Source organism: Gopherus flavomarginatus, chromosome 2 (genome assembly GCF_025201925.1).
Source record: "Gopherus flavomarginatus isolate rGopFla2 chromosome 2, rGopFla2.mat.asm, whole genome shotgun sequence".
NCBI classification, from domain to species: Eukaryota; Metazoa; Chordata; order Testudines; family Testudinidae; genus Gopherus; species Gopherus flavomarginatus.
Genome location: NC_066618.1, coordinates 200,847,265 through 200,874,799, shown reverse-complemented (window position 1 = coordinate 200,874,799; position 27,535 = coordinate 200,847,265). Strand labels below are relative to the sequence as shown.

The following is a 27,535-nucleotide window of genomic DNA, read 5'->3' as shown; positions in this document are numbered from 1 at the left end:
CCTGGGGAGTCATTCCCATTTTTGTCCAGGCGCCCCCAACCAACCTCACCGAGGCCGGCCAGGAGCACCCCTGAAGCAGCAGATGATACAGTAGGGCTGGTAACCATCTTTGCTAAGTGCTAAGGCAAGGGGATGCTGCTGTGTAGCACTGCAATACCGCATCTATTAACAACGTCCAGTAGACATATAGTGAGAGAGTGAAAAAAGGCTGAACGGGCTCCATGGTTGCCATGCTATGGTGTCTGCCCGGGCAATCCGGGGAAAAGGGCACGAGATGATTGTCTGCTGTTGCTTTCACGGAGAGAGGATTGACTGATGACATTTACCCAAAACCACCCGTGACAAATTTTTGGCCCCATCAGGCATTGGGATCTCAACCCAGAATTCCAATGGGCGGGGGAGACTGTGGGAACTATGGGATAGCTACTCACAGTGCAACGCTCTGGAAGACGATGCTAGCCTCAGTACATGGACGCACACCACCGAATTAATGTGCACACCGCGTGCACTCGACTTAATACAATCTGTTTCCAAAAATCAGTTTCTGTAAAAATTGGAATAATCCCATAGTGTAGACATACTCTACGATACAACTAGCAGGAAGCTTCACTGTTTAAAAACACTGTCAAATACTTCCTTCATGTGACCAAACGTAATTCCAGTGCTTCATATGTCACAGGTGGACCAACCACTTACAAAAAAGGTTTAGTTTTTCAAACTGTGACATACTGTAAGTACATTTATTCTAAAAATATATATTAACTTTAACCTGAGTATCACTTTTAATGGTGTTTAGTATTAACAGTTTTTGCATTTAATTACTTTGAGTTCTTTAAAAAAAGAAACAAAAATAGTGAAAGACTCAAACCTAAGCCCTCTCACAGCTGCCATATATCGCTTGGAGATATAGGAGAGGGGAAAAAGGACAAGACCCATGCTGTCAAATTCCACTTTCCCCTCCAAACCCAACTTTCCAATATACACAAACATACACTTTGTGCAATGAAAAAAAATCATAATGAAATATAATCATGTACAACTCTCAATGTCTGATGATCACATATTCAAAAATGGACAATAAATAAATATCCATCTAAACAAAGGTTAATCATTACCAGAGGGAAAATGGAGATGCCTGCACTGATGAAAACCTGTACCAGAAAGACTCATTGAAAATAATGAGAATCATCTGTTTGGAAACAGGTACCTTTTCCGTAAGCACAAAATGAACACATGCGTCTGCTAGCTTCATTTAAAAAGCATTAGTGAACATTTCAGAGTACCCAAGAGCCAATCAATATCTGTCACAAAGTTCTAGTTAGAAACATGGATATTGCTTATCCTATTCTAGTTCTCCTCTACTGCTGCACCTGTTTGTAGCTCAGCACTTACTGAGCTCTTACCTACTGAGAGGTGTTAGTAAGTGTGCTTGTCGAAGAGCAATTCCAGTGTCCTTTGGAACAACCACCAGCAGGTTGCCCAGCAGGCTGCATACAGCTGACAGGAGAGGAGGTGTGACTAGAGCACACTGATTAGACAGAACATCAGGCTGGGGAGAATCATGTGGAGTTGCTGTTGTGGTAGTGTCACTCTGACCTAGAACACAGTGACCAAAACAAAAACACTCATCCAAAGATAAGACACAGTAATTACATAATACAAAGAAATATACATTTTATTTGCTACCCAGTGTATCCAACTCCCCTATAGATTTTTAAACAGTAAAACAAGAGCTTCTTGGAACAAAACATATGAAATTTCATATGGTTACACCTCAAACTATAAGAAGTCAAATATGGAAAGCTGCTTGGCAAACTGTGGCACAAGAAACCTGAATGATCAGAAAAAAGAAAAGCAGGAAAAATTTAAAATAATAAATGAAATATTTTTATGCAGTGTTTCCCTTAATTATTGTTTTTATTTAATCATTTGTGATAATAAAATATATCATCACAAATTATATAAATTAAGATGATGCCCAGATTCTATGACTGAGAAATCCAAAGAAGCATATTCATAATACTTGCTAATTTGCCTGAAAATGTTAAAAATACAGTTTTTCATTGTAACATAACTATCACTTTAAAAAACAATCACTCTTCTACAGGGGAGTGAAATACTTTTTTTTTTTTTAGATTGAGGACAGATTAGGAGAGATGGGGAAAGAATGGGACAATGAAATTCATAACAGAATATCTTTATGTGAGACATTTATTTCTCTACTGAAAGCCTAGTGTTCTGGAAAGCTAACAGATTGGCAACAATAAAAACCAAAGTCTATCAAACATGTGTATCTCTAAAAAGATCTCTAAAGGCTTCCTTACAGAGCTATGCCAGAAAAGCTCAGACTCTGTGCCCATATAACATGGCCCCACTGCTGAGACCACCAGTAAGACCACCAATCAGTGCCAAGTGTGGTGATTGTTTTTGCAATGCAGACATCTGTCCATTAGAAACTGACAGACCATGAATGTATTTCAGACAGGCTACAAAAAAGCCACCACATGCAACTTTTGGTTATTACCAATTTGTTAGTACATAGAACCTTTTATTTGTATAAAATGTGGGTCAGGTCGCCAAACCAATCAACTTCCAGAAAGATATTTTTTAAAATCAGCTACAACTTTAAGAAGTAGCTGTTGTATTTAATGTTCATGTGTAATTCTCTTCCTTCTCACAAGGATAAAGGATTTCTTACTTTCAATTCCACAGAAAATCTTATGCAATATTGCTAATCTCCTCTCACCCCAAAAGCAATCAAAAAATATTTATGTCCATGGATACATTTAAAAATTAAATTGAAATCTGGTTTACCTTGAGCCATAAGTCGGTCAACTGGTGTTTCAGGGACAAAACAAGCTAATGTTAGTGAGGCAGGGGCCTGCAGCTCATCAACGCTCCCCATTGACGGTGAGGCAGAAAGGATCTAGGAAGCGATAAAAACAAAGCAATTGATTTACTCTTTGTTAGTATTATGTTTATTGTCCAAAGATAGATAATTTTTCAGGAGCAAAGTGTTTGGGTGTGTGTGAGTTTGTTTTAATAGTGTTAAAAAATTGGTTCCTGGCCTCGCCTGAAGCTCCACAGTGCCAATGACACATGCTCAATGGTCATGACAGATCATTAGTGCACCTCAGCCTTTTCCACAACTGTTTTCAACTATGCAAAATGGAATAAAACCTTCTACAATAGAACTTTTTTGTCACACCTTTTGATTTCATCTCTAGTGAATATAGTTAAATATTCAGATTAATGTGATAACCAGAGTAGCAGTAAGCAAATAGCTCCTCCCTTAGCAACTGTTGTAGACCAGGCGGCACGCAAGCTGATTTCCAGTGGCACTCACACTGCTCGGGTCCTGGCCACCGGTCCGGGGGGCTCTGCATTTTAATTTAATTTTAAGTGAAGCTTCTTAAACGTTTTAAAAACCTTATTTATTTTACATACAACAATCGCTTAGTTATATATTATAGACTTAAAGAGACCTTCTAAAAACATTAACATTACTGGCACGTGAAACATTACATTAGAGTGAATAAATGAAGACTCGGCACACCACTTCTGAAAGGTTGCCGACCCCTGCTGTAGACACACAACAGTTGGTTGTGAACATTACATTAGCTGTTTATATTAATACACATGCATTCAATGGACAGTTTTTTGAAAACACTTAAGCTCTGATCCTGGAAAGTATCATGTAGGTGCTTAGCTTCAAGCATGTGAGTAGCCCCACTGAACTGAAAATGGGGCTACTCATATTCTTAAACGTAAGTGCCTGAGTAAGTTTCTTTAGGTTCAGGACCTAAGTCTTCTCTTTAAACACTTCATTGTAAAATGTCTGTCATTGCAAACCCTAATGAAGGAGTACAGACCTGCTGAGGCACATCAGTTTTCTTAACTGGTAGATGTTTGATACATTGGAAGCCTCCCAATCCCATTCTGTTTTAATTCTGGAAGTCATGGGTTTTTTTCACCCCCTTGGAAAAGAATCTGAATCACTAAAGCATTTAGATTTCAGTTTCTCATGCTGCCTGGCCACAGTATGATTGCCAGTGTTCATTTTAGCTCACGAAAGAATATGCCCAAATAAATTTCTTAGTCTAATTTCTTAAGCCATAAGTACTCCTCATTCTTTTTTCTCCAGAAGCTGTGACCAGCTGGTCAGAAAATAGCTTATTCAAAGCAGTATGATTTATTTAATCATAGGAACACTGCAAGCAGAAAGAAGGGTCAAAAATATCAAATGCCTACATGCATTGTCTTACCTAAACGTAGCCTTTCTTTTCCAGTTTAAATGTGTTCTGCTTAACCCAGGCACCACCGCAACCATTGTGACTGGGAGAGACAGGTTGTCCCCTACAAATGCTGGTTCTCAAACAGCCTTATCTCTTTCCCCACCCCCTATACCCCTCAGTTTGTGTTGCTCAGGTCCTAGGATATCTTTTAGCTTTTGCCAAGTCCCTTTGTTTAGAACAGGGGTAGGCAACCTATGGCACTTGTGCTAAAAGCAGCACGCAAGCTGATTTTCAGTGGCACTCACACTGCCTGGGTCCTGGCCACCGGTCCAGGAGCTCTGTATTTTAATTTAATTGTACATTAAGTTTATTAAACATTTTAAAAACCTTATTTACTTTACATACAACAATAGTTTAGTTGTATATTATAGACTTATAGAAAGAGACCTTCTAAAAATGTTAGAATGTATTACTGCCACGCAAAATCTTAGAGTGAATAAATGAAGACTTGGCACACCACTGCTGAAAGGTGGCCGACCCCTGGTTTAGAAGCTCCTGCCTGAAGTTTTTCCCATTCCCTTCCGGGCCACCAGCCTGCTTGCTGATGAGAGCATAGCATGGGTCAACTTCCAATGGAACTAGCACCTGTACTATGTGTTGAATACCAGGGACTGGGGTTAACCACATCCATTGTCTGCTTTTCCTGTAGTCCTATAGAGCCCCATAGCACTGAGTTAACCATAAGGCTTCCTTATATCTGTCATCCACTGAATATCAAATGGGGATTCCCACAATGTTCATAAAAAGTACAGATAGCTCCCACATTCCTCACAAATGTTTTGATGTTTCTTGGTGTCTCTTGAATTTAAAGAAGTAATGAATAAGCAATGTCGAACAAGTATCCATGCTACATTCTCCAATGCCCACCAATCTGAAGTCAGCTGGAACCAAGCATCCGAGCAGTGGGATACCCTGACCCCGGACTTATTTCTGGATGCAGACATTTGATTACAATCAGTGACTGGACTTGAAGGACGGGTTGGACTTGTTACCTGGTCTGGGTTTCCTGTGGGTGTTCCATGTCCAGATTTTACCCCTGGCATAAGAAGATTCCCTTCGCTTTCTCTGTAGGCAAGAACAAAAGGTCTCATCCAAAGCCCACCAAAATCAATGGAAAGGTACACCACTGACTTCAATGGGTTTTGGATTTGTCTAAAAAGGAATCTCTGCCCTTGCCAAGGGTTTGTAGTCAGCCTAGGACTTTGCTGGAGTGAGAAGCTTTAGCTTGTCCAGGTCATCAGAGACCACCTTATCAATAGTTCTCAAACATGAGTCCACCAGATAGTTTTGAGGCACCAAGAATGTGCTTTAAATAGCTATTTCAGTGGCTGGATGTCACAACTCTTGCTACCAGTTTCAGGGAATCACAAAGGCAGAGGCTACAAATATTTTCCATAATACAAGTTGAATTTATGATGATGATCGGGTCTTTTTAGCTCGTTGCTCTAGTGAAGCATGTGGCTGCAAATAAAGCTATCAGGGATTCTGAAAAACTTTCTAAGAGTGGCTTCTGTCTTTTTGTCTGCAGAAAGTATGCTCTCCGTGGGGAGTACAATTGCTATATTGGCTTTGGGGAGGATGAAGGAAAAAGTTTCTATTATCCTACAGAATTTCAAAGCTTCCTGACAGAGCCTTTTCCCTTTGTTAGGAGTTTCCCATTTCTCCTTGAAAAAGGAATGAAGTTGAATGGAAAATTTTTCTTATGCTTCTCAGCTTCATTGTTACTGTGATCCAAAGTGGAGCTTCCCTTCTTTGGGGTAGATGCTAGAGGTTGTGGAAATAGATGAGTAACAGGACAGCTTTGGGACTTTATCCAATATATATATTTGGTCCTTTTGATTTCCTTTTACCTTTTGAGCACATGGTAGTCCCCCCTGAGGACCAACTACTTTTTTTGTCTGTTCTCTCCTTTTTGGTCATAACCCGTGCTGGTGGATGTGTCCTGAGCTTATCCACATCACACATGATGCTCCTCATTCTCCAATAACTGGAGACAAAGTGCAGGGAATCATCCTAACAGAACTCAGATCTTCCTTTTGCACAGATGGAAAAAGTCTAAATGGATGTCAGATTCCTTGTCAAGTGGTCTTAACTGACCATTTAAGCATCAGGGTCAGGAGTTTGTCGCTTATTCCTTTAGAGGTGGACCAGACCAGGTTGTTCAGGGGTAACTTTGGGCTTACTCATGAAGAAAAATCCTTGAATAAGCAGAGACCAGTTTGCTGAATCCCAAGCACTCAAGAGGATTGATGTCCTTGTGAAGTACTTTTGGAGCAAGTGTTTGCTGATTCTGGGAGATCTGAGGGTCTGAGAGGGTCTCTTCTCAGATTGGGTTCACCTCTTAGTCTTAGACTTGCTCAGCTTTGTTGGGAGGAACACAGGGAGAAAGAAATAAAAGTAAAAGAAAGAAAGTCCCCTAAGAAGTGGATAATGTGAAAGCCTTGCTTGCGACTCCTCAAATCAACTTAAAAAGTTATGAAGCTAATGAGTAAGACAGGAGTGTTGAATCGCCACTGTTTGCATCACCAGAAGCGGCTAATCTGACACAAGGTGGTTTGGCCAATCCCTGCAGGCCCGTGGACAGGTCTGAACTGCCTTGGTACATGCAGAAAGAAAGGTGTAGCACAGCTGTCTTGTAATTTGGTAAAGGTCAGGATCCAGAAATAAAATAAACCCAAACTACTAAAAAAAAAAAAAAAAAAAATAAAAATCAGAAGAATCATTGACAAAAAACCCAGGCCCAAATACAAAGCAGTAGTCACAATGGTCAGCAAAGTGAAGAGATGCCCACTTAGGGCAACTCTGCACTTATTCAGCATTGCACCTTCACTCTGAAAATCTTTTTAATGATTGGCTAAAGCCCTAAATCTGTTTCTTTTTAAAGAAACTCTCCAGCAGTCATAGAAAAACCTTTAGCAAATAACATTACATAAACCAGCAAAGGTGTAAGTGTGCCCAAGTGTTGAAAGAAAGAGTTCATTATTACATACTGTGATAGACCCAGGCCAGTTGGGTACAACAAAAGCAGTAGAAGGCAGACATACTGGCCACTGGATTAGCAGTTTTCTGTTCCCTGACTGGCCAGAGTGGGTGCTGCTCCAGATTAATGAGAACACCTGACTCCAATTAACCTGCAAAGAGTCAGGTGAGTCCATTAAGGTAATGTGAACACCTGACTCTAATTAAGGCCCTTTTGATACTACAAAAGAGCTCACTCCAGTCAGGCTGTGGAAAGCCAGGGAGGCAGAGGAGAGGAAGTGCAGCTGAAGGGCTGGTTAATGAAGACACCCTCAAGCCATAGGTAAGGGAGCCCTAGGGTAAGGGTGAAGAAGGGAGAAGCAGGAGAGCTGTGGGGAAGTGGCCCAGGGAAATGTAGCAACTCTGGCAGTGAAAGGTCAGCTACCAACAGCTGCTACCATTAGGGTCCCTGGGCCTGAACGCGGAGCAGAGGGCGGGCCCGGGTTCCCCTCCAACCTGCCACTACAGAAACACCTCCTGGGAAGGGAAGATAGGTCCCTGTCAGGACAGGAGGCTAAACTGTTCTGAATTTAGCCCTAGGGACAACAGAGACTGTGCGAGTTCTCTCACCAACCTCCTTGCTGGCTTATGATGAGAAGGGCTCAGTAGACTGTACCCGTGGCCGTAGAGAGAGAAGGGCTATGTGGAAGGTTGCAGTGAGCCCGAGGCTAGCATAAACCTCCTAGAAGTGCCGGACTCACAGGGACAAGGTCAGAGCTCTAGCTCTGCAGAGGATTGATTCTGCGGGCGGTAGAACCCCGCAGGCATCACTGAGGCCAGACAGTGGCTCCCCCAGCCTGTGTATGTGCGAGAGGCAAGCGCAGGCTGGCGGAACTAGGAGCAGCTGCAGCAGATCAGCCTGAACCGAGCGCGGCAGGTGGCTGGGGCAGCAGCAAACAGCTCGGGGCCCAGCCACCCCCTCTGCTCCTGGAGGCTGCCCAGCTCCTGAGCAGCCCCAGCCAGGCCAGCCCCATTCCGCGCCGGGCGGGCAGCCCATTCCATGGGCTGACTCCCTGCGAGAGGGGGCAAAGGAGCAGCAGAGTGGCTGGGGATGATGAGCAGGAGGCTGCGCTAGCTTGCTTAGGCCCTAGCACTGGAGGAGAATCTGCCTGTGGCCAATCTCCATCACCGCCTCTTTTAGGGCTTCTCCGCTGCAAATGTAAATAGCTGAAAGAGAAAGGAAAGAAGCCCTTTCCATGGCCCCTTCTCCTGGAATCCAGACATAACAGTGGGGTGATCTTCCAGCAGAAACTTTTTTCAAGAGACATTCCTGCCATTAAGAATGAAGTAGCAATAGTGACGGAGCGAGCAATGTGGGATTGGAGTCAGATGTTCTCATTAGTCTGGAGCAGCACCTGCTCTGGCCAGTCAGGGAACAGAAAACTGCTAATCCAGTGGCCAGTGTATCTGCCTTCTGCTACTTTGTTGTACCCAACTGGCCTGGGTACAACAATACAGCCTGGGTACTTCAATACAGAAGAAGAAGAAATCTCAATTATGGTCATCCAAAAGTTCAAGAAACCATTAGTAGCACAGCATATAGTACAGGTAAAACATGTACACTTAACACTTTCGTTATCCCTACTTTGTGTTGTCAAACTGCCTGAATCTTACAGCCCAAGAAAAGAAAAACAAGGTCTTAAGTAAGTAAAAATCCACAATAATTTAAACGGGTTATAAAAATGTACCTAGTTAGCTTCCTGCACCAGTGAAGCTTTTGCTGGTAATGGCTTCATAGCATCACAGCAGGATAAAGCTTAAAAACAGAATTTTTCTGCGATCTAAACTGGACACATACAACACAACAATGTCATTTTCACAGTGTTCTGCTGTTCTAGGAAGGAAAGATCTTATCACCTTCATAAATCACCTCTGTTGGTGATGAACTTAGAGTACAAGACATTATATCCAGTAAAAGGATATTTTTACCACTACCTATGTCCTCTCACCAGAAGTAATTTAAACTTTCTTATGGCATAAAAACTAAAGATTTTGAAGATTGGAAAAGACAGGGAAGTAAGGGGTATTTGAGTTAGCTAATAAAATGGAAAGCATAAATGTAAACAAAAATTACAAAAAAAATTTGAGTTTTTGTCCTTCATCTACCATTACTTACAAATTAAAGTTCTTTTCTTTACCATTAGTATTAACCCCACCCCCAAAACAAACTATTGGCATTGCCCTAATAGACCTTGAATAATCAGTTCTAGTGAGAGCTCCATCCCAGGTTTAAACACCTCACTTTCTAACACTTTGATAGCCATGGATCCAGAGCATAAACACACACGTATAAAATAATGAGAAGGTTCCCTAGGGAAGGACGGTCACCATTGTAAGTTATGGCCACATTTCGGAGATGGTTTTAGTTTCTTCAATCTGTGCCACCTTCTGTAAAAGTTACTGCAAACTGGTCATGCTGACACAATAAACACTCCTGGACAGGGACTACAACTTCCTATCTCTTTGTACAAGACTGAGCATGTTTGGGCCACAGTACTGCTTGAGATGTTTGGACACCTAATACTATAATATAAAGCTAACAAAATAAACATAATATAATTGTCACTTGTATTCAGTGATACTATTAATTAAAGGGAAAGTTAAAAAGAAACGTCTTATTTAAGAGTGCTTTCACCATATCTGATTACTATACTCTATCTGCTGAAAGGAAACATTTTCTTGGAGAAGTAGAAATTACATGTTTCCACTATCCATACTATAAACTGATAGAAAACTAAAGATGCAGATACAGTATAAAATCAGCAATCTAGAGAGATCCTACAATATATGATCCTGCAACAGGAGGCAGTGTGAACAAATAGATAGTCAAAGGACTAGACCCTGGAGACCTGAATTTTATTCCAAGCTCTGCTACTGCCCTGCTGTGTGACCATGAGCAAATTATTTCACCTCTGTGCCTCAGTTTCTCCATCTGTAAAATAGGGATAACTATACTTATCTACTTTGAGCTCTATGGATGAAAAATTGCTATACAAGAACTAGGTATTATATTAGTTTTCTCAACAACAGACAATTTCTATGATTTATTGGAGTGAAAGCACTTATGATTTCTACATTAGAAGTAGGTCAAAAGTAGGAGAAGCCAAAAATAACGATAATAATTTAATAACACTCTTGTTTAAGACCATCAGGAACCCATTTTTAATTAAGTCTTTGGCAAAAGATAGCTTAATGAAAGTAGGAACTGTGTGACACTCAAAACCATCATTATATATTAAAAGAAAAAGACCACCATTATGTTTTAGTATGTCAAAAAATAACCTTACAGATATAAAGATGAAAAGAGGCAGTAGTTGCCTCCATAAAGAATCTTGAAGTTCAACCAGTTGACACAAAGAGCAGCTTCAGTTTACAGAGATTAGCACTCTGGCAAAGAATTTGGATATATATTTTTTAATTTCTATTACAATATCAAAGAGCAGCTCCTGCTGGAGATTTTGTTTACTAGCTGGCAACTCTCAGTTACTTAGGGTCAGTGAGACTTAATCTGCACTGAACATAAATGCTCCTGCAGTTTCTCACCAATTAAAACATCTAGGCTCTCTCTCAGGTGTGATAGGGAAAGCATACATCTGTTGGGCTTAGGCTAATCTTCTCTTGGTACCTTTAATTAGATAAAGGTCAAATTTAAAGATACACATCTGGTTATGGCTGTCAGTGTCTTGACAGATGAAAAGAGATGTGACAAAGTTGGCCCGTCAGTGGTGCTTAGCAATGGTATGGGAAAAGAGCCCTATGTGCAAGCGGCAAACCTTCCCACTGGCCACAGGTCCACTCATCAGATGGAAGCTGAAGCATACTCTGCTTCCTGGCTCACCGGTGGGCCTCAGCTTGGGCGCTCTGATGGCTCTCTGCAGTGGTTGCACTAAACTTAACCTGTCTTCTCCAAACTGAACGATTCTGTGCAGTTTTTTCCCTATCTGCCTGTGGGAATGCTGAATTTCTTGAGGTCTTACTTCCCCTTGGCATTATACCGGAGTTCTGGTCTTTCTCTGTGCTGTGGGCAGGTCTTAACTTGTACATAGAACACAGCCTTCTGCAGACAATCTTGAGGCATGTACTCCATGTGTCCCGATCAGTAAAGCCTATGAAAGTCCAGCATAGTTTGAATAGATTGTAGGTTGGTTCTCTCAAGGATCTCGTTACTGGTGATCTGTTTGGTCCCAGGTAACTCCAAGGATTTTTCTAAAGCAGTGGAAGTGGAAACTGCTCAATCTCTGCTCCTGCTTGGAGTATGTAACCCAGCTTTCAAAACCATAAAGGATGTTACTAAGGACACAAGCCTGATAAATAGACACCTTTGTGTTCAGGGTTAGCAACCTGTTATTCCCAACACGTGAGGTAAGTTTGCCAAAAGTAACAGAAGCTTTGCCCATTCTAGCATCAAGTTTCCTATCCAGGTTAAGTGAGCTGGTAAGAATTGAGCTGAGATGGCAGAAGTGATCCATGTTGTCCTGAGCCTCATTATCGACATAGATTTTAGATGGAATATTGTGGTTTTTTTTTTAATACCGATTACCATACCAAACTTGGTGCATGCATCAGAAAACTTGTTCATCATGACCTGCAGTTCATCAGGTGAATTACAGATGAATACAGTGTCATATGCAAAAGACCATCACAAATAGTAAGTTGGGTGCCATGCCTTCTATGCAGGAATGATCTGATGTTAAATGAGCTGCCTTACATCCTCAATTCAAGTAATATGCCAGATTGATCATTTCCAAAGGCATACTTAAGAAGAACAGAGAAGAAGATACCAAAGCCAGTGGGTACTGAGATGCAGCCTTGCTTCATACCAGTATCAATACTAAACTTGGATGATGTTTCATTTTCATACTGGATGATTACCTTCATTCCCTCAGGGAACTCCTTGAATAGGGAGAGCATCTTTTGTGGATAGCGAATTTTCAACAAGATCTTACTGATGCCATTCCTGCCAACTGTAACAAAGGCCTTTTGTTGGTCAACAAATGCTAGATAGAGAGGTGCCTGTTCACAGCTTTTTTCTTGCAACAAGTGCAATGTGAAGAACATGTCAGTTGCATCCTGCTCTGAACTCACACTGGCTGTCAGGCTAGACTCTTTCAGCAAGGACTTGGAGTCTTTTCAACAGGACTCTTGCAAGCACCTAGTTGACCACTCTGAGCAAAGACTTCCCTTGATAGTTGTTGCAGTCTTCCCTATCCTCTTTATTTTTATATATAGTAATTATCTTTGAATCTTTCAGATCCTGGGGTATATGGCTTTCTTCCCAACAAGCGCAGAGAAGGGCATAAATGTCACTCGCAAGCTCTCTCACCCCTGCCTTTAGCTCTGGAGGTATCTGGTCATTGCCCACTGCTTTCCTAGGCACAATCTCCTTGATAGTCTTCTCTAGATCTTCAAGAGATGGTGTTTGGTCCAGCTCCTACATCATTGGAAGCTAGGGAATGGCAGCTAAGGCAGTATCACAGATAATGGAATCCTTTGAATAGAGTGCTTTGTAATGCTCAATCCATCAGTCAAGTTGGTTTTGCCTGTCAGTCAATATGGTATCATCTTTCACTTTCAGATTTGTGGTCTTTTTACAAGGTGGACCAAGTGCCTCTTTAATTCTATCATCGATACCACAAACGTCCTCTCTTTCAAAACAGACCTGAATCTTTTTGGACAGGTCTTGCCAACATTTTTGGGCACTTTTTTTGGTGGCTGTCTGAAATGCAGCCTTAGCTGGAAGTTCTATCTATGTTCCTCATACAGTTAGTTTCACTTCAGGTGCTCAGGTTATAACAATACAGAAACCTCAAGGTACATACCATTAAAGGGTTTCTGTTGTATTTATTTTTTATCATTTTAAGTTTACTGAATTACATTTTACTAAACTTAAAATGTTTGTACTATATCTCAACACCATTTGGGAAACCCTGAATAAACAAGACATGTAAAACTTATACCAGGTAAGATATGAATGTTGTACAATATTTTTTTCCTTTTCCTTTTTTTCCTATGACTCCCTTCTTTGAGCCCTGAGGATTCATTTCAATTTTCTCTTGCTTTATATTTAATATCTTGACGGATAATATATGCTTGTAGTCTTGTATGGCAGCTATCATTCTTCTAGCCAGAAAGAGATTTGCTAACTCCTATGTCTTGCAAACATTGCTTGCGGAATTTTCATATATTCTAAAAACATTTTGGGGCCCAAAAGATGTTGTGACTTTGCACCTGCACACAATGATATTCTGACACATTGTCATGATTCTGTGACGTTATGCTGATGTATAACCATTAAGCATTAGTTTGGACAAAGTAAAAAGTAGCTAGGAACAAGTTCATTTGGATTTAATTAATAGAGTAAATTACAGGAATTTAGGAAATGACATCAAATTTAGAAGCTCTAGAATTGAAGTTTACGTGCATATTTAACTGGGCAAATTAAGCCACTGTTTTTGAACTTGCATACGTGACTAAATGCAGAGGTTTTACTCAATTTACTAAAACTAAACAAGTGTAAAGCTTGATGATTGCATAACTTAGTTTTTCAATTTTTACAGTTTAAGCACTTACATTACTGTCTGTTTTCTTGAAAATACTATATAAACAACATTAAATGTAATATGCATGTAATACTTTGGCATTTACCATAGTATCAGATGTTGACTGAGAACTTGGAGATTGGCTTTGACTGGATGGAACTCTCCAAAAATTAATATGGTCATCAAAATCTGCAGAAAAAGGAAATAGAATAGTTCAAAAATTAGTTGTTTTAAGATTTTATTTTTATGGTCAAAAAAGTAGAGAAAGCATGGAAAGAAAGGTGCGTATAATCAACCAAGAAAATAAAGTTACTAAGCAAATGAATGTTACTTACTTGTAACGGGAGTTCTTTGAGACAGGATCTGCATATTCCCACTTAGGGGATGTGCCAGCTGGGGGCAGCTCAGACAGTAGAACTTTTATGAGCAATGGCCACAGAAGTGCACATGAGCTCCTCTTAACCCCTTCCCTTGGTGTATTCCAATATTCTAAGGGTGAGGCTATAAAACTGGGCCTGGTGCTCCAACCACCTCAGTTCCCTCTACCACTTCTCCAAATCCCCATCAGTTAAGATTCCAGAAAAGAGAGGGAAAGGTTGGCAGAGAAAGAAAAGTACTGCATACTATGTCACCAACAATACACCATATGGTACTACAGTAGGCTTTCCTTTGATGTCTCCCATGAAAATAGTTACCAAACCCAATTCTGCCTAGCTTTACACAGCACAAGGTTATATGATTACATTTACAAAATACTAAAAATTGCAGCAATAAAAATCTAGTAACTGTCCCAAGATAGGTTTTGGTTTGTTTACTTCCCTTAGAAATAGATATTTTGCACCTTGGGTGAACTTCTTTCAAAGCACTGTAGAGTGTAAGTAAGGAAAATACATCAAACACTAAAAAATTAATAGAATAGCTTAAGGAAATCTAGATAGGATAAGCCAAGAAGAACCTATTGTGAGAAATGACAAAGAAATGTTATATGAGGAAGTGTAAGACAACTATGACCCTAAAATGATTGCAGACAGATTTTTCAAAACTATGTTTCTGATTGAAGAGCACCTTTCTGTGGTATAGAACAGTTCAAAGTACATTAAATTAAGACACAAGTAAGGGTGTTGTCCTGCTGGAAATTAGCTCAAGGAGTAGTAATTTCAAGGTGATGTATAATCATTTCACCGCTGAGATCCTAGACATGCATTCTCTGAGTCTGTGTAATGCTGTGTAAAAAAGATACTATAACAAAATGGTTTTGGACATCCTATATATGGAGTCATAGCTTACTCTCCTCTCCTGTCTTGCATCAGTATGAGTTCACTCACCCACTGAGGACAAAGAGAATGTACTTCCATAGTTGCCAAATAATATCTTATATTCACCACACAACATTCCTTCCTATGTCATATATCAGAGTAAATCTGAATAGCACCATTCTGTTAAGAGCCCCTGTGGAAGTTCCTTAAGACACACAAGTTGTGTCTTCTCAAGAGGCTATGAAGGCCACTTCACTTTTAAGAACAGGTCACATATTCAATGCCTCCCTGAGTTTTCTCATTGCTATTATACTGCCAAGTCACACCTCTTAAAAGTTAAATTAATTTAAGTATTTTCCCATCATCTTGAGCTTTTGCAGGAAAACGGACTGGATGAGCTAAGAGGTATTTTCCATCTATAACTTTCATGAACATATACAAAATACATGATTGTCTCTAGGATATTGGAGTAGGTGAACTGAAATTTTCATTCTTACATCTTTGAGAGACCAACAATTCTAACTTTTTAACACACACAACTTAATTCTTTAAGTATACATTCAATTTAAAATGGCAGTTGCAATGAATAAACATGATGTTCTGTAAAAACACCTACAGGTGAATTCCAAGCTAGAAGAGCATTTGGCTTAAAAACATACCATTGAAGTTATAAATAATGTCACTTACCATTTATGCCATTTTTTTCTGCCATCAGGCTGTCTCCCGCGGAACAATTCAAATCAAATGTGTATCGACCCAAGTAACAGTGCTTCACCATCTGATTCAAATGTTCATAGAAGTGGCAATGATATAACAGAGCCTGAAGGGCAGGTTTTCCTATATGAGACAGACCAGAATCTTCATCATGTACACAAGGCCCCTGAGGAAACAAGGGTAAACAAAATGTATTTATTTACAGGAATCTAGATTACAAAACATACTCCCCTGTGGGGGAAACAAAGCCCAAAACTTTACTATACAGTCTGTATGAAGAAAAGTCTCACCATATAAATTATATTTAACTAAAATAAGCAAACTTGTTCTGTATCATGGCAACATGTTCAGTCACACATTATATGGGTTTGTAAGCATTCATCACACATGAATGCAGTTTTTGTAAATCACAAGTAGTCAATTAAAAAAAAACTTGGTTGTTTTAAAATAACAACAGTTAAACAACTAGACTTCTGGTGGCTAATTATAATATAAGAGTATGGATTTCAATCTGTGCTTGCTCCTGTATATCATCAAGAAAGCTATACAATTAGCCTCTAGAAAGTTGTTATAATTTCTCATTTAATTCTGTTCATGAATAGCAACTGACAGTTTATTTCAAAAGGGAAAAAGGAGTGATTTTGAGCAAAGCTAAAGTTACTAAAATAACTTAAGGAATCTTAGAAATCTTGGCTCAGAAGCCAATAGATGTTGCTGCTAAAGCATGTGCTGAGAGGGTATATACTACAATGCACATCATACTCTTTGCCCAGAAAGTTCCATACTTTTAACAACAATAAAAATAATATTAAGAGTTAGGGGACATTGCACCTTCAAAGCATTCTAATATACTTAATTTATCTGCCCCTAAACATAAGTATCCTGAACAAATTAGATACAGTTTGAAGCTACAGAAACACTAAGATGTATCCATTCATTCCAATCCCATAAGAAATATAAATCTATTTAGAAAATAAAATATACTGAACAGTAAGAGAATATCTGACACAGCTAAATAATTACAAGAATACAAGTGAGGAGGGAGATTGGGAATAATTTTAAAGACAAGAAGTTTCTAAAACACTTATTTTTAGGCAGTGAATTTAGAAACAAATAAATCTGAAGACTTGTGTTGCACCTTTAGAGAAAGGCTTAACAGGACTGTTTCCAATCTAAGACTATTATAATGACTTCTTAGATTAAAAATATTTTCCCAACATGATATGCAATGAATTTAACATTCTTTCAGCTAGGTTTCACTAGACCCAATTTGAATTGACTGTAAACAATAATTAAGAATTACTTGACAATGGAACTCACACTGAGTAACGTTCAAACAAAGCACGTTACAAGAAAAGCTTACTCTGAAAAGAAGTCCTAATAGCAGTTCACACTGATTTAAGAGAAACTATTGTAAAAATTCCTTGAAAGAAAACAACTTGTCATTCGTGGTAGCTTTCTTTGGCATATGAAGGGCATGGAAGTTGATCCATAGCCCATTAAAGTCAATGGACAGACTCCTGTCACCATCTATGGGCCTCAAATCAGGCCCTAACACATCAATTTCTGCAGAATTTAAACTTAGCTGGAAGAAAAACAAGTGGGTAACAAACTAGAAGGACAAAGTGTACTCTGGGTTATAAAGTTATTCTGAGTGATAATCCAGCAGTATCTTTTTTTCTTTTTAGTGTGCATAATGTAGCATCAATACATAATAGTGCAAATAATCAACATTTGCTTTTTGCACCAACTGAAACACAATAATAATACAACAGTTAGACAAATACATCTGTGTTTTGTGTAAATTGTTAATGAGTTACAGAGTTGCACTCCATATGCACAGAGCTATCAGCACTATGCACTGATTACATCAACCACAATTTCTGTATAATCAGGGAATTTTACAGACAATAAATGTGATGACACTGAGTTCAAGTTTTGATATCCAGAGATGCCTATGCCAATTTAAAAATCCTGTGCCAAGCACTTCATGGCCACAGGGGTGTGCTAAAAAGCACTGAAGTCTTTCACCAATTATGTTCACAGCATGCTCTGATTTCAACAACCTTGAGATAACATACTGTGTGTGATCCAATAACATCAAATTATATGGGTTGATTTTTACCGATGGCAAAAATTTGCTATGCCATTTTAAAGATGTGGGAGACAGAGAACTTGCTGCCATCAAGAACAATAATGACACTAACTATGCAATAAAGATTAACATCCAAAATCTGGGCTGTGCTCTCTATTAACAACCTTTTAACTGTTTGCCTCAGGGATAAAAATCTTAATGTGCTGCATGCCTATGACACTCTTCCTTATTATCCTCCATATTCTGTCAGTTTTTCTTTTGAACTTTCTTGTGTTAGATGGTTTATAAATAAATCACCTTACACTTGACACCAAGGAGGGGAGAAAACGATATTTTTTTCCCAGTACAAAGTTTAATCCTGGTAGTAATTTTACATTTTAAATTGGTGACTTGATTCTCTATTGTATTAAATCAACCAGTTACCTTGAAATCTTGTTTGATACTATCTTTCAGCATGAATACTTAAGTGACAAATTGCATTTCTTAATAAAAGTTACATTGACTCAAATCAGTACCAGTAGCAGTTACAAATTTGTTACACCTCACTTGGAAAACTGTGATTTGATTCTTTCACATCTTATTTTTAAGCCTTTGAAACTTTTTATAAAAGAAGACAAAGCAACTTCATGAAAATCTTTTGTAACCAATATTAAAATGTTACAATGGCTACCTCTTGCAAATGGCTTTATATTATAATTCGCAACTCTCTAAGGGCTTGTCTATACTTGAAATGCTGCAGCTGTAGCTCTTCAGTGTAGTAGACGCTATCTATGCCAATGAGAGGGATGCTTCCATTGGCATAGGTAATCCACCTCCTTGAGAGGAGGTAACTAGGTAGACAGAAGATTTCTTCCATGAAGCTAGATCTGCTTACACTGGGGGTTAGATCAGCTTAATTATGTTGCCCAGGAATGTAGATTTTTTCACAACCCTGAGTGATGTAGCTGGGTGAACCTAACTTTTCAGTCTAGACTAGGCCTAAAAGTACATCAGCTAAATTTAACTGTCCTGTACAAACACTAAAACAAGGGCCAGATCTGAGAGTCTACCTTCATGTTCTCCTCCCCTACAAGCTGTAGTGAAATGAAATGGATTTGGTTTTGGATACACTATAATGATAGTATTCTGGCCTCCACAGATAAGAGAGAGGAATGTTCTCCTCAATGCTTGTTGACCCTCTTGTGAGGTGCCATCTGTATGTACCTCCAAAGGAGTCTTGTAGGGTCCCTCTGATGGAGTTTCAACTCCATTCCTGAGATACAGGCAGAATATCCTGCAGATCTGGGGGACTGGTGCAGACAAGGAAGGCTCTGGTTATGCAGAATGAGAGACAGGTACTGATGAGGGCATTGGTGCCACAAGAGTGTACCAGTTATTAGCACCAGTGCTGATGTTTTTCTCGCACCTTCCAAAAGAGAAGGGCACATATGGCTACATGAGTAATTGAAGAGGGCCTCCGTATGATGATGTGTGGATTTGAGGCAAAGGAAGAGGTTTGGTGTCCTGTGTTTCAGTCAGGGGATTCTCAAAAACAGAGAAATCAAAGGTGTTAGCAGAATCTAAAAACTTTTGAGAGGTCCAAGTTAAATTGGTGTTATGACATCCTGCTCTGGAGGAGTGTGGAGAAGAGGCAAGAACACTACTGTCTACATCTACAAAGCACTTGTGGGTCAGAGTATAGAAGAGAGAAATGGCACTTCCTCTTCTGTCTTCTGCTTTTGCCTCTCTTGTGGGGCCATATGCTTCCTCTTCTTTTTGTCCAAATGGGTCCTGAGTAGGCTTGTGGTGCTGCGACAGAGAAGTCAGTGCCAGACAGATACAGAACTGGTACTAAAGGCTAACGGTTCAAAATAAGGAGTAGGTGCTCAGATGGGCACTTCTCCAGTATCACCAAGGCTACTGAGAACTTCATAGGCAATCCTGGTTTGTTGTTTGATTCTGCTTTAGATTTAGTCGTGTAAGGGCTTTGCTCCAAATATAAGGCCAAAGAGATTCTGGTTTCAAGCCAGTGACAGAAGGCAGCACTGAAGCCAACGTGCGAAGTGTATCTTGGGTCGTGTGTAACAAGATGCTGGCACAGAAGCTGGTCCCTGCACCCTCAGTGAGCCCATCAGAGTACCACGCTATATATACATTGAGAACTAGATGGGACTGAAGCCTCAAGCATCTCTCTCTATCTCTCATGGCACAGAAAGCAAAGGCATACAAACTGCATACTGACTTTCCAAGTAGGGTCTCACCCAGCCACAGAAGGCACTGAATGTGAGTGTCTTTTTTATATGATCACCAGGTAGGAAATGTACCTCTTGAAGTCCTTTTGTGGTTCTGGACTAAAAATGGTCCTGTTAAGGGGCTAAAGACCCCTGAGACAGGGAAAGAACTCTACATTGTGCCACTCTAAATGTTTACAAGAAAATCTTAGCCTAGGATAAGGGAAGGTCTAGTCTGAGAACACAAAGGTGAGATCTGCTCACTCTCTGTGCTGATGTGGAAGAACTGCGGTGGTTGAAGGCTTCACTCCCTCACACAAAGTAGGGAAAGGTCATCACCCTCATGCAAGGCCTCTTGTGCACCCACTAATGAACATGGCTTTTCAACGCAGTTCCACATCTCAACACCAGGCATACCATACCCATGCACAGGGGCTCTTGAAATTTTAAATTTTAAAAAAGTGATCAAGGTTATTTATACAGCATAATCCTCATCATTTTGGGAGGGGGGGGAGATGGAGGAGGGCTGATGACTGTTTTCACCTATTGATACTTTTAACATGTTTAATAATGGATTAAAATATATGCCCAAAGAGCTTTTTTTTCCTAAGTAATATCACATTCTGAGTTTGGTCAAAACAAATTACTAATATGTCTCAAGAAATCTGAATTACTCATGTTGTGTAATATCACTAATATAAATGGAGACTATCAGCTGCACTTTGTATATTGCATTCCATATAGTTAAACAAAAAGATATTTTTCTCTCCAACTCTAACTGAAAACATGAAAAGAATAGGAATATTCATATTTTTCATTTGAAAAATACCTGAATCAGCTCTGACAGCTACACAGAATGATTTCTTTCACTTATACTTACATGCAATAAATATCTGAGGATGCAAAATTGTTTTAATTTCAATTAATCTACTTCTATCACATGGACTTTTCTTACTAAAATGTTGTCACTCACCTGCCAAGCACAATCTTTCAGTTCTTCAGTTGGCATTGGGATTACAAGAAGATTCTGAAGAATAAAAGCAGCCTAAAAAAAGAAATGAAAGCATGGATACTGCCATCTTGCTGCAGCAGCTAAACAAAGCAAAGCAAAGTAACCAGATCCAACAGCACTTTAAAAGCAAAAGCATAGGTCAAATTGATATGTTAATCAGCAAGTCACCCTTCTGACTTAACTATTCCTGAGGCGGTTTCAAATTTTAAGCTTCTAGAAAGTTTAAAAGGGACAGAGTCAACTTAAAAATCACAAACACCTACAACAACTATAACAAAGTCAGAGAAAAAAAAATCTTCACTTTGTGAAACTGAAAGCATTTAATACAGCAGTTTATTGTTTTCCCAGTATAATGTTGGTGTGGATTTTATAGAGCAGCAGTCAAGAGAAAAATATTTTGAAAGAACAGGGAAATATGATTTTAAAGACATCAAAAAAGGCAGATTAAGTCTGGGGCAGGTGTAGTAACCGAGACTACTTCAAACTTTAAAATGGGTAGATTTCAAGTTGACTCTTTTTAAGACACTGCACTTCAGCAAAATCCTTCAACAATGACCCTCAGTGCATTATGTGATTGACTATTTTTGTTTAAATTGTAAGATTATTGGTGTAGGACAATTCACTACCAAATGGAGGGTGTATCTAGTAGTGTCCCACAGGGGTTAGTATTGGGTCTAGTACTATTCAATATTTTCATTAATGAATGGATAATGGAGTGGAGAGTAGACTTATCAAATTTGTGGATGACACCAAGCTCAGAGGGGTTGCAAGCACTTTGGAGGATAGGATAAGAATTCAAAATGACCTTGACAAATTAGAGAACTGATCTGAAATCAACAAGATGAAATTCAATAAAGACAAGTGCGACACTTAGGAAGGGAAAATCAAATTCCCAACTACACATAATGGGGAATAACTGCCTTAGGCGGTAATACTGCAGAAAAAGACCTGGGGGGGATAATGAATCAAAAATTGAATATCAGCCAACAATGTGACACAGTAGTGAAAGAGGCTAATATTATTCTGGAGTATATTAACAGCAGTGTTGAGCATAATATCTGGGAGGTAACTGTCCTCTCTACTTAGCACTGGGGAGGACTCAGCTGGAGTACCATGTCCAGTTTTGGGCTCTAAACTTTAAAAATGATGTGGAAAATTTGGAGATGGAGTCCATGGGAGAGCAAAAAAAATTATAAGAGGTTTAGAAAACATGGCCTATGAGGAAAGGTTAATAAACTAGGCATGCTTATTCCTGAGAAAAGAAGACTGAAGGAGAAGGTGAGGAGGAGAACCTTATAACAGTCTTCAAATATGTTAAAGGTTGTTATTAAGAGGATGGTGATCCATTGTCCTCCATATCTATTAAAAGGCAGGACAAAAAATAATGGGCTTAATCTGCAGCAAGGGAGATTTAGGTTAAATATTAGGGAAAACTACCCTTATAATTAGAAAGTTAAATCCTGGAATAGGCTTCCAAGGGAGTCTGTGGAATCCTCATCAATGGATGTTTTTACGAACAGGTTGGACAAACACTTGTCTAGGGATGCACTCCGAGAGGTCAATTGCTCAACTGTTCATAAGGCTTTCTCCCAGTCCATGAGAGGTATCCAGGGAATGGTTTATCAACAAACAAGAAACAAGAATTTTCTATTTAAGGTGAGATGCTTCATTGCTTATTGTATTACATATACTTGTTACACTGGGCAAAATATACCTCTGATGCTTCTCCATGAATTGTGCATCAACCTTAAAGTATCAACGTAAAAATAAAATTTGAGCTTATTCCAGAATTTAACAGAACTTGCAACAGAGACCAGTACCATACACTGCTTTTGAAAGCGCGCACCACTTTGTGCTTTATATTTGAGTATCATGGTGTTCTTAGCTAGCAATAGACAAACTACTAGTCATCATCTTGCAGTTTTTGTTGCTTACAAACCACCCATTGAATAACATGTGAAAAGACAGACCTCTAGAGTACTTTTTTAAACTATTTACATTAAGTAAGCAGCTACTGGATAATAAATACAAATTGAACGTATAATGAAATAGCTTATTTTACACAGTGCTGTGGTGTTAGCTACCAATGTGAAAGTGGTCTCTAACTGCAGAGGATTAAGATTCTAATTTATAATCTGTAGCACGTGTGTCACTTATTACTAATAAATATTTTGATACACTTTTCTATTTAATAAAAGAAAAATACACAGTTTAATGTGCAAAGTTAAGTAATGAGCATAAAGTGAACCCAACCTTTAAGTTCTTTTAACACAGAGAAAAGCAGATAAGAAAAGCCTCTGCATTACATACCACATCAAAATGAACTTAAAACCATTTGCAGTCTAGACTTCAAGATGCTATAAAAATGTATAGCAAGAATGGCTAGAGATTGTTCTTATAAGGTTAAAGAAAGTAACCGCAGACAATATCTTTGTATGCAACTCATTATTTTTATGACCCCATTGAGACTAGTATATCACTAAAACAAATTACTTCTGTTTTACATTAGTAGTCATGTCTCTGGTGCTTTTCAAGCAAATGCTAAAACAAGAAAGAAAAAGATGCATTTTCATTAGGTAGCATTTAACTTACAAGGCAGCAGGAATGGTGTGCCACCTGAGATAAAGTCTTGGAAGCTTTCCTCTCAGTAACAGCTTACAAAGAAAGCATCGTGTACTAGTTTTTCCCCTTGAAGATACATTCATAAAAGAAATGTGCATTCATGGACAATAGGACAAAGACATACCTCTCTGCGTACCATGCTACATTCCAATTGGTCCAGAAGAATGTTTATCACTGTTCCCCATAACCCTCCTGAAATGTTCTGACAGCTGTCCGCTAAAGCAACGCATCCTAATTCAAGAGATGTAAGAGCTGATCCGATTCCAAGGGAGGTGAACCTTACCTGGAACATTTTAGCAAGAAAGAAGCTGCATTTCATTGTATGAAATGTTAATATTTCATAGTTCATTCTGAAACCTTTATAATAAAGCATGCAGTCTTCATTATCTCTAAATTCTCTTGAACAGCTACTAATGAATTACTTGTATTATCATAGAAGAGCATATAAAAGACCAACAACATAGCTTTCGGTATTTGGATGAGATAATTCTCTCCATTTAACAAACAGATCAGGAATGTCTAGAAAACTGAAAATATATGTGAACATCTTTAAGTGGTCTCAGGGTTGTGCACACCTCTATTTTTGTAACACTATATCAGGGATCAGCAACTTTCGGCACACGGCTCACCAGTGTAAGCACTCTGGTGGGCCAGGTTGGTTTGTTTACCTGCCGCATCCGCAGGTTCGGCCGATCATGGCTCCCACCAGTCGCGGTTCACCACTCCAGGCCAATGGAGGCAGCAAGAAGTGACAGCCAGCACATCCCTCGACCTGCTCGGCTTCCCGCTGCCCCCATTGGCCTGGGACGGCAAACTGCAGCCAATGGGAGCTGCGATCGGCCGAACCGGCAGACGTGGCAGATAAACAAGTTGGCCCGGCTCACCAGGGTCCTTACCCTGGCAAGGTGTCTGCCAATGGTTGCCTATCCCTGCACTATATAAAAGGAGCATTTTACTGTATATATATTTTCATTAACAAGTATAAACAAAATAGTACAGCATTCACCATTTAATATTAACTGCTCAGTAGGAAAATGGATGCAGATACCTTATATGGAGCCTACAAACATCTTAAGATGTCATGAAAGAAGAACACCTGAATATTCTTTTTAACTGTAAATGGCACCAGTGTTTAAACTAGTCTTGAATCCTGGGTGATCAAAGCTGTTTATACACTGTTTTAGTAAGTAGGTTACTATGACTGTATCCCTGACTAAATATGGATAGTGAGTTGTTCATGAACACCTTGTTACCCAAACTGTAAAATACAAAAATACTCCCTCAGATAGTCCTCTCGTCAATGTGGTCATAACATTTTGTGAAAAAAAAGACAGCAAGCCCAAAATTTTCTATTTATATTCATCTCTGGTGCCCACCATCATAGTGTCATCTAACTGCCACTAAAGATCAAACCAAAGATAGTTGCTAAAATAAGGCAATAGGACTGAATACACACAGAAAGCAGATATGATGAGTAAGGAGATGGCATTATCTAGTTACTTTTCAGAGTGAGCCTATTCTGGAATTGTATACGTAAAGTTCCAGAGAACCAATTTTAAATAAAATGTTCTTGATAGTTTTGAGTCTGAGCAAATTTGCTTTAAATTTTTATGAATGTCATGTTAATAGGAACATTTTTTTAAGTAGCGACAAGGTGGGTGAGGTAATATCTTTTATTGGACCAACTTCTGTTGATGAAAGAGACAAGCTTTCAAGCTTATGAGAGCTCTTCCTCAGGTCTGGGGAAGGTAATCAATGTCATAGCTAAATACAAAGGTGGAACCGATAACAAGTTAACTCATATTGTAACTGCTTATTGAATGGTCTCTAACACCTCTACAGTAGCTGGACAAAGGAAGGTCAGTGGGTTGCAGACTGTTGTAACAAGCCAGAAATCCAGTCTTTATTAAGTCCATGATTTTTGGTGTCTAGCAGAGTTATCAGTTTAAGTTCCCAGTCTTGTCTTATGAAGGTGTAGTGCAGGTTTCCTTTGAAAACAAAGACCAATATGTAGTGATTATTTTGTAAGAAGTGTTTGCCCACAGGGGACACAGTGTTTTGTTTTGTTTTAAATCAGCCCCGGATACTAGGATCACTTCCCAATGGGCCAACGTGAGGAAGAATATCTGGTCAAATGCACCACAAAACCAGTGATATACCGGAGACACATCAAAGATATTGGTATCCTCTGGGAAGACATCCTAAACTCCCTCACAGATTTCCACCACAACTTCAACCACCACACTCATCCATCAAACTCTCTCTAGAATAGTCCCACACCAACATGAACTTCCTGGACACCATGATCAGCTTCAACAATGGAAGTATATCAAGAAACTCATGCATCACCCCTCTTACCTTAACAGATTTAGTAACCACCTCAAGAAATTAGTTATCTACAGTCAGGCACTCAGATACCACAGAAATATGCTCCAAGAAAAAAACCCAGGATATACAACTTAACACACTTAAAACTGCCTTCACTAAACAAGGACACCATCATGGAACGGGCCATCCAAATACTCTGAGATAACCCAGGGCTTTGGAGCAGGGCCCGAAGCTGGAGTGCGGAGCAGTAGAGCTGCAGAGTTTTGCCTGGAAATGGAGCGGAGCAGGAACACAGTTCTAAAACCCTGAGAGAACCTATTTCAACACAGGAAAAACAAAAGACAAAACAAAAAGCTTCTGACTGAACATCCCACCCTGAAGCCCACATGGCTTATCATTAAAAAATTACAACCCATACTTGATGGATACCACATTATGAAAGAAATCTTTCTCAATCCTCTCTTCTGGCCTTCAAACACTCTCTCCAAACTTAACACCAAAAGCAAGATCCGTGCAGCTCAGGATTCACCAACTCAAGGTGGCATCAGTCCCTGCCATAAAAACAGACGCAAAACTTGCAGACATATCTCTCATGCTACAATGATCAATATGCCTCCAACACACCTTTCAAGATCCTTGAGTCCTACACATGCCTATCACAACATGTGGTGTACCTCATCCAGTGCACTAACTGGCCCAACAACTATGTGGGTGAAACAAGACACTACGCTCTTGAATGCACTCACACAGGAAAATGATAAAAGACAAATACACAGTATCACCTGGGAAGAACACTTTCCACTCCATATCTGACCTCTTAGTCCTTGTTCTCAAAGGAAACCTGCATACCTTCAAAAACAAAAGCCTGGGAACTTAAATTCATAACTCCAAAAACATAGACACCAAATATCATGGACTTAATAAAGACTGGATTTATAGCGCATTGCAACCATCTGCAACTCACTCATCCACCTCTGTCCTACGATTGCAGAAGTTAATTGACCACTTCAAATGGTCTCTTGCAACATATGTTAATTCCTTATTGATTCCACTCTTGTATTTAGCTGTGACATTGAGGGACGGTCTACACTTGCGAGTTACAGCGCAACCCAGGAGCCTCAGGCGCACTACCAGTCCACACTGGCAAGGCATGTAGAGTTCTCTGACTCCGCGGCTACAACACTGCTGGTACTCCACCTCGACGAGTGGAATAACGTTTGCTGTGCCCCCACTGGAGTGCTGCGGCACCAGTGTGAATTGGGTGTTGCACTACTGTGCTCTGATCAGCCTCCGGGAACGTCTCACAATTGCCTTAAGTCAAGTGGCCATTCTTGTCTTTGTTCTGAATCTCAGCAGGAATGCGGATAGGCCCTTTGAAAGCTCCATTTCTGACATCCAGCTGCTTATCTTCCCTGAGACAAAGCAACCATTAGTATGGAATGCTGT

The 27,535-nt window shown here is 39.5% G+C and overlaps 1 protein-coding gene across 9 annotated transcripts in view; it reads right to left on the bottom strand.

The window, feature by feature from the left end:
• The window catches only part of RTTN (rotatin), a 155,446-nt gene that overhangs the window by 45,525 nt on the left and 82,386 nt on the right, over nt 1-27,535 (bottom strand). For all 9 annotated transcript variants that reach the window (XR_007772439.1, XR_007772438.1, XR_007772440.1 and 6 more), the window contains exons 31-36: nt 23,886-24,044; nt 21,101-21,172; nt 15,796-15,988; nt 13,959-14,041; nt 2,815-2,926; nt 1,404-1,596 (exon numbers count right to left, since the gene is read on the bottom strand). Coding sequence is in view for 6 of the 9 variants with exons in the window: in XM_050938794.1 (XP_050794751.1) it covers nt 1,404-1,596; nt 2,815-2,926; nt 13,959-14,041; nt 15,796-15,988; nt 21,101-21,172; nt 23,886-24,044 (812 nt within the window). In the remaining 3 variants the exon portion in view is untranslated. The remainder of the gene's footprint in view (nt 1-1,403; nt 1,597-2,814; nt 2,927-13,958; nt 14,042-15,795; nt 15,989-21,100; nt 21,173-23,885; nt 24,045-27,535) is intronic.